At 44.2% G+C, this 8420-nt stretch overlaps 1 protein-coding gene across 3 annotated transcripts in view; it reads left to right on the forward strand.

The window, feature by feature from the left end:
• The window catches only part of FGF12 (fibroblast growth factor 12), a 284469-nt gene extending 280427 nt beyond the window's left edge, over positions 1-4042 (forward strand). For all 3 annotated transcript variants that reach the window (XM_069974406.1, XM_069974405.1, XM_069974404.1), the window contains one exon: positions 790-4042. In XM_069974406.1, coding sequence (XP_069830507.1) covers positions 790-908 — 119 coding nt within the window. In that variant the 3' untranslated portion in view covers positions 909-4042. The remainder of the gene's footprint in view (positions 1-789) is intronic.
• The last annotated feature ends 4378 nt before the right edge of the window (positions 4043-8420 follow it).

Here is an 8420-nt window from a genome sequence, read left to right on the forward strand (position 1 = left end):
GTGTGCAGATCTATGGTTGTAGACTGATGAGATGAGCCGGGACGGGCGGCAGCAAAAACCAATAATATATGCACAAAAGGGGAAGCATGCACAGAATATCAAATAACAGGGTGTGTAGCCAATAAATACAGAATTTAGGATTCATGTTCAATTCTATGTAAAGACAAGAGTCTAATAAAGCCTAAAGGGGCACTCTGACAACATTCTTTTTCTTTCATATAAACTGTAGATTTGTAATGTCCTGCAGGAAGTGGTGTATTCTCTCCAGTCATCCAGTACTTATCAGCTACTGTATGTCCTGCAGGAAGTAGTGTATTCTCTCCAGTCTGACACAGTGCTCTCTGCTGCCACCTCTGTCCATGTCAGGAACTGTCCAGAGCAGCAGCAAATCCCCATAGAAAACCTCTCCTGCTCTCCAGACTGGAGAGAATACACTACTTTCTGCAGGACATACAGTAGCTGATAAGTACTGTAAAACTGGAGATTTTTTTTTATAGAATTACAGTAAATTACAAATCTCTGACACTTTCTGGCACCAGTTGATTTAAAAGGAAAAAAATGGTGAACCATCCCTTAAAAAAAAAAAAAAAAAAAAATCATTATTATTATTATTACTTTTCCAGAAAGAAAAATGTATATACTGTGTGTGTGTGGACCAAATATTTAGTACAAGATTATACAATATATGTTACAGTCTTTTGATTCTTTAGGTAATAGAAAAAAGACACAGAAATGCTAATGAGACTGATGGAGTTTGACCGTTACTAATTGTGTCCATTTGTTTTGCAGTGTGCATGTACAGAGAGCCATCGCTGCATGAAATTGGAGAGAAGCAGGGACGTTCAAGAAAAAGTTCAGGGACACCAACCATGAATGGTGGAAAAGTTGTTAACCAAGAATCAACATAGCCATAATCCTGCCCTGTCCTGAGAGAGAACCCTCCGGAAACCAGACACCATGCCGATAAACTGACACTAAAGGTTCCGCTGACTACTTTTTTGAAGTCTTTGAAGTTTTCTTCTTTGGATAGAACAAAAAAAAATGGAAATCAAATTTCCCACACAATGTTTTAAACCAACCAGAGAAAAAAAAAATCTGAAGAAAACTCCTCGAATCTGGACTCCATTGATATTTCCTGCGAGGTTTGCTGTGTGAATACGTTCCCATCTCTGCATAACAAAGTATACAATAAAGATCTTACCTGTAAAAGAGAGAAAGTTCTGGATAAATAAACCGTAAAACCACAGAAGCCACTTAGCAAAAAATCAGGTTCCCTCCAATGACTTTTCATTTCTGTCTCTTTATAAAGCGCTCGGCGTTATTTCTACAGAGGATGGCGCCATTTTTAGGACGTGCAGGTTAGAGTATATAGCGATTGTGACCCGTATCTGAGGACATTGATGGGCGTTCACAGATATATATACATATCCCCACACACATACATTCTGGGCCCTTCTCTAGTCATCTCCAGCTCTGCTGAGGCATCTAGGGGACTTAGTATAATGAACCACCCGGCTATCTAACAGTTTGCTGGAACCCCACCATCTTTTTATTGAGGGTAAAATTTTAGGTCCATTTTGTATTCATTTAAAGGGGGTCGTCCAGGGAACAGAAAAGGTCCCCAGCATGTTCCAAGGTGGGCGGGAATATTGGCAGTAATGATCGTGTGCGGGATAAACCACCTCCCATGTTATAGATATCGCAGCTACAGCCGCTAGCTCTCGGACCTTGGTCTGCCGGATTGGTTTTGCGCACACACAATAATTGCGGCCGACACTTTTTCCCTCTTGTACTTTTCTGCTCCCTGGACGACACCTCTAGGGCATGTTCACACAATGTAAAAATACAGGCAAAATACGCCAGTATTACAGCTGTAAATAATTATCGCACTCTATGGCCGTGATTATCAGAATACTGCTGTATTTTTGCCTCATTTTACTGTGGGTGAATGTAGCTTTAGAATCCAAAAATATTTTAAGAAAAGCCATTTCCCATATGTAATTCCAATATTTATTTAGGAAAGCGTTTGGCGTACCTTGTGCCACGTCATGAATGTCGAGAACTGAAGCAAAACAGTTATGCAGGTAGACGCAGCACGAGGGGCGATGCTTTCTGCTATTGGACGTCTTCCACTGAAGCGAGCTATTCATCTCGCCTCATTGCTGTGTGGGTGACGGGAAGCGACAACTGTGCTGGACACATTTCATGGTCTGTGGATTAGTTGTCACCTGTACAGCTCTGGGGTCTGCGCTTTGGGGCGAGCAGCGGTAGAAACCTGCAAAAAATCTGAGAAATATTGTTCAGATGTCGTGAAACAAGTTTGCCCGACTTACAAAGATTCTAATAGAACGGCTCTAATAAAATATATCGGTTTACAAATCTTATTCTTCTAACATAAAATGTAAATTATCGACTGAAAGACGATCCGTGGCCTCCTGAAAAACACTCAACGGCTGAGGTCACACTACATTTATTTCATTTGTTTTTGCAAAAAATGAATGAAAAAAAAAACAGCATTTTTGTGCATCCGTTTTGATCCGTTTTTTCTCTTGGCTTCCATTATAAAAAAAACATATCAAGATGCGTAATTTTTTTTAAGCATACACAAAAACATGGTCCACCACATTTTTTTGTACGTTAAAAACAGGATCCTTTTTTTTTTTATCTAAGTCAATGGAAAAATGGATCAAAATGGATGCACACGAATGCATCTATTTTTTTCATCCTTTTTTTAAATAATTTTTTGCAAAAACAAATAAAAAAAAAAAAAAAACAGCGTGAACCCAGCCTAACCGGTAATCAACTATTAGTGCAGGAAGTTTCTGCGACCGATATGCCTATAGCTGGGGATGAGCAAATTTACAGTGCTGGCGAGGCTCGGCCGACGGCTTGTCAGAAGTTTCCCAGGACTGGATCCGGCTTTTCTACGCACCCGAAGAGGCATGGAGTTAAAAGACGGCCGGCTGACAAACCAACGGCCGAGCCTAGTGAAACTCTTCTCTTACCTAATACTGTAAATTCACTCATCTCTACTTATAGCAGCTGGGCAGGAGGCAGCATTCAGTGCTTAAAGGGGAGAGGGCCGAGCTTTATATCCTGATGACGGCCGATTAGCGGTGACTCCCTCCTGACAGTCCATAGACTGCAGCGATGTCCTTGTCCCGACTGGACACAAACTTACCTCTCTGTGTACTGAATGGTGGTGACTGTCCAGATGACTATCCCTGCACTAGTAGTGTGGCAGACATAGAAGCAAACAGCACATTAAAGAGGTTGTCCGGGAATTAAAAAATAAAATGTATATATATATCTGGTGGTGTTAAAAAAATAAAAAAGCGATACTTACCTGCTCTGCTCCCCTCCAGCTGCTCATCCCGGCTTCCTCTGATGTATGTTCTCAGTAACTGCCCGCTCAGCCAATCACTGGCCGCTGCAGTGTCCCACCAGTGACTGGATGAGCGGGCAGCTCCGGCTGAAGGAACACGTCTCAAGGAAGAAGCAGAGGTGAGTGGTTTTATTCCCGGACACCCCCTTTAAGTAGTATGTTTACAAGACTTAACCCCTTTAAATATACATAGAAAACAACCAACATATAGACTGTTAATGTGTTGATGTCAGTGGTGCAGCCCATCACCGACATCACTAGGTCACCGCAACACTGACTGTTAGGAAACCTGCAGAACATGCGCCTAGTGGGATATCCCTGCGATATACAAATGGGGCTATGCTTTTCTGTTCATCCCACACTTTAAATGAGCACAACTTATATATATATATATATATATATATATATATATATATATATATATATATATATTAGAAACACTTTACCAAAAGGGCTGGTGGCTCCTCGGAGATATTGCGTTCACTTCCCATCATACACTGGGTTTCAGCTGACATGCATGCTAGGGATAGATCATGTATATAATGAGAGATTGCAGCTCTGAAGGGCTTCCATTTACAGATTAGTTTTTTTCTAATTAGCTGCGGATGAGAATCGATGAGAAGTTCTGTGTCCGGCGGATGTATCTCTGACTGCGGGGGGGGGGAATATACAATGATGGAGGGCTGCATGCATCCTGCTTGCTCTGTACAGTTTATTTTGCTACTGGGGGGTCAGTATGGAATGGGGGGGCATGGTGATTGTTGTATGGGGAGACGGGCAGGGGATTTTCTAATACATTTTAGCTTGATAAATAATAAAAAGACTCTTTATTGGAGCAGTGGCCATGTGCTTTGTCCGTGCATTGTGCTGATATATTTCCGCCTGCTTTCTGGTTCTCTAACAGCCTCAGCGCCGAGACCCCCGAAAGGAAGGGGGAGCGGGGGAGGCACTGCATACACTTACACATCCTGGTATACTGCACTGGATACATTGATGAAAACAGATTCTATAGATTATACTTATCAGTTAGTAGCGACTTTACTTTATTTTTCCTGCCTTAGGATGGGTTCACACTACGTTTCTGCAACAGTTTTTTTCATCCATTTTTGAAAAAAAAATAATGGAAAAACTGATGCAATTGCAAAAAAACACATTCATTTTGATCCTTTTTTTTAATAATGGAAACAATAGAATTGCATGCAACTGCATCCATTTTTTTAATCCATTTTTGCACAAAAACATAAAACATAATATATGTACAGGGTTTGGTTTCCAGTATCAATCAGTTAGAGCATAGAAGGGTGGGGGAGTGAGGAGGCGTGCATGCTGTGGCTCGGCATTGCCTTTATGGCAGTTAAAGTCTAAGCTGAACGATTCCTTTTAACCCCACATTTCACTTTGCACTATAAGAATTGTGTTCCTAGATGGAGAATGCCTTAAAGGCCTTTTTTTTCACTATTCAATATTCACGAGTCCTAATAGAACTTATCACCTCATACGATGCCATTCAACCCCAGAACACACAGGGAGCTCTCCGATAAGTGGTAGCAGTATGGATGCCGGTGCCGACCTTCCGTAACATAAACCATGGAATCTTAGTTTTTTTGTTTTTTTTTTCTTTACTGTTTATATTCCGTATTATATCACTTATAGACGGAATTACGTTCTCCGGATAGCTGCATATTCTCTGGCTATTAGTATCTGCCATTTGGTGGCCTTTACGGTTAGTCACACGGGACTGATTTACTGCTGGATTAATAGCCTGTAGCCGAGCTGCTATACACAGGCCTCCCATGCTAGTGACGCTGCCCTGCAGAAGCTCATACTATGGCCGTGTCATTCTAATAGATTTTCAGTTTTTTATATAATTCTATAGCTCTACATTATCATAGTCTTGGAGAACGGTCAGGTCTGTTTCTATCATGCGCAGTCCCACATATGAAGACCAGTCCCCCATTACAGGCGTTCCCATTCGAGTTCTCATTGAGGCTCTGTTCACACTGTCATTCCTGCTTTGGTTGGAGGTTCTGACTCTATTACGGTGAGAATACTGCAACATTTTAGTGGTTTCCAATATGAAGCTACAACACATGTGAACAGAGTCCTATGTGTGTGTGTGTAATTATCTGATTTTATTTCATTTAATCTTTTTGGTTGTTGGATCAGTTTAAATTTGCTGTTTTTATCGTTCTTGTCCCTTTTTTACCATTCGTTACTTTTTGAGTTCAAAGAAAAGCTTGTTTCTGCTAATATAAAAAAATAAAAAGGAACAAGAACGGATTCAGGCGATGTTCACACACTGTATTTCTGCTCAGTATTTTTCAACCAAAACCAGGAGGGGATGGAAAATACAGAAAGGCTATGTTCACACACTGCTGAAATTTAGTGGATGGCCGTCATTTAGTGGCAAATATTTGCTGCTATTTTAAAACAACGGCCATTATTTGCCATTAAATGACGGCCATCCACTCAATTTCAGCAGTGTGGGAGCATAGCCGATCTGTGTTTTCCATCCCCTCCTGGTTTTGGTTGCAAAATACTGAGCAATAATACTGTGTGTGAGCATAGCCTAAGGGTCCGTTTACACACACAGATTATTTGACTGATTTTTGCAGCCGAAACCAGAAATGGACTTAAAAAAAAAAGAGAAATCTCAGTCTTTCCTTTATGACCTGTTCCCTGTTTATAGTCCATTCCTGGCTTTGGTTGCAAAAATCTGTCAGATAATATGTGTGTGTAAACGGACCCTTATGGTGTGTTTACATAGAGAGATTTATCTGACAGATTTTTGAAGCCAAAGCCAGGAAAGGATTTGAAAGGAGGAGGATTCCAGACTTTTCTTTATGACCCGTTCCTTGTTTATAGTCTGTTCCTGGCTTTGGCTTCAAAGATCTGTCAGATAAATCTCTCTGTGTAAACGCACCATTAGGCTGATGACACCAATGATGCAGAACAGACCTCATTGAAATGACCGATACTGATCTGTTCACTTGTGAGGTTGGTGTCACATGTTTTTTTAAGCTGCTGTGGGGATCTATTTCATTTGGGTCAGTGTCAGTTTTTTTTAACTTCAATGGGAGACATAGAACTGCACAGAAAAGAAGCTGATTGCTGTGTATACTCCTGCATCGGGAGCGCGGACCCAAGATTTTCATTGTGTATCCTGCCCCCGCTACAGCTACACTTTACAGGGAATCTGTCAGCACTCAGACCCGAGTTGCTGACTGTGTTATATCGGTCACAGCCCCCTATTGAACATGGTGCCTGTAGCTTATCCGTCCATGTCGTAGAAAATGTGCAGTCTTAGTGTGACCAAGTGTCAGAGAGGAGTTGTGGCTCTCTGGCCGTGCCGCACTCTGTGGAGCCTCTCTCTCCGGCCCTGCCGCACTCTGTTGAGCCTCTCTCTCCGGCCCTGCCGCACTCTGTTGAGCCTCTCTCTCCGGCCCTGCCGCACTCTGTTGCACCTCTCTCTCTCTCCGGCCCTGCCGCACTCTGTTGCACCTCTCTCTCCGGCCCTGCTGCGCTCTGTTGCACCTCTCTCTCCGGCCCTGCCGCACTCTGTTGCACCTCTCTCTCTCTCCGGCCCTGCCGCACTCTGTTGCACCTCTCTCTCCGGCCCTGCTACGCTCTGTTGCACCTCTCTCTCCGGCCGTGCTGCGCTCTGTTGCACCTCTCTCTCCGGCCCTGCCGCACTCTGTTGCACCTCTCTCTCCGGCCCTGCCGCACTCTGTTGCACCTCTCTCTCTCTCCGGCCCTGCCGCACTCTGTTGCACCTCTCTCTCCGGCCCTGCTGCGCTCTGTTGCACCTCTCTCTCCGGCCCTGCTGCGCTCTGTTGCACCTCTCTCTCCGGCCGTGCTGCGCTCTGTTGCACCTCTCTCTCCGGCCCTGCCGCACTCTGTTGCACCTCTCTCTCCGGCCCTGCTGCGCTCTGTTGCACCTCTCTCTCCGGCCGTGCTGCGCTCTGTTGCACCTCTCTCTCCGGCCGTGCTGCGCTCTGTTGCACCTCTCTCTCCGGCCCTGCTGCACTCTGGTGCGCCTCTCTCTCCGGCTGTGCTGCGCTCTGTTGCACCTCTCCAATAAGGAGCCGTGACAGAGCGCAGCATGGCCGGAGCCGCAAGTCCTCTCTGACGCTTGTTCACACTAAGATTGCACAATCTCTGCTACATGGACGGATAAGCTGCAGGTACCTTGTCAAATAGTGGGCTGTGACCGATATAACACAGTCAGCAACTCAGGTGGTGTCCGGGTACTGACAGATTCCCTTTAAGTGGAAGTCAGTGGGAAGCATCCTGAGTAGGGATGGTCCGAACCAAGTTCGGTTCAGGTTCGTACGAACCCGAACTCTCGGTAATGATTCCCGCTGGAATCTGATGCCGAGCGTTCGGGTTCATACGGACTGAAACCTCGAAGGGTTCGGACCATCCCTAATCCTGAGCCTGTGTTTTGTCTGTGTGGACTCATCATAATAGACCACAGAAAAAACACCATGAAACTATGCATGCAGTAAAACAGTGTTTTAAAAGTCTGTAAAAAATGTTTTAAAAAATTGCAGGAAGCCCAAAGAAAACCGTCACAAACATGGGAAGAGGCCTGGGGGGAGGGGGACAACTATGGAGAAGCTACAGGACTGGACAAAGGATGAAGTCAGCTGATCGATGGGGGAAATTACTGGGATATGTCCTATGTCCATCTTACATCGTGCTGTGAGCGGCGGTCCATCCCGATGGCTACTCCCACATCATGGTATAAGAATTACATATATACTGTATAAACCAGAGCATTGTCCTGCTGAATGTGTCAAAATTCTAACCTGGTGGTCATGGCTTTTAAAAAGCCAACACAGGAAATGAGTGTGGCCGATACAGGAAATGGGTGTGACCAACACAGGAAATGGGTGTGACCAATACGGGAAATGGGTGTGACCAACACAGGAAAGGAATGTGGCTGATACAGGAAATGGGTGTGACCAACACAGGAAATGGGTGTAGCCGATACAGGAAATGGGTGTGGCCGATACAGGAAATGGGTGTAACC

The sequence above is a fragment of the Dendropsophus ebraccatus genome, chromosome 6, assembly GCF_027789765.1.
Source record: "Dendropsophus ebraccatus isolate aDenEbr1 chromosome 6, aDenEbr1.pat, whole genome shotgun sequence".
In the NCBI taxonomy this organism is placed as follows: domain Eukaryota; kingdom Metazoa; phylum Chordata; class Amphibia; order Anura; family Hylidae; genus Dendropsophus; species Dendropsophus ebraccatus.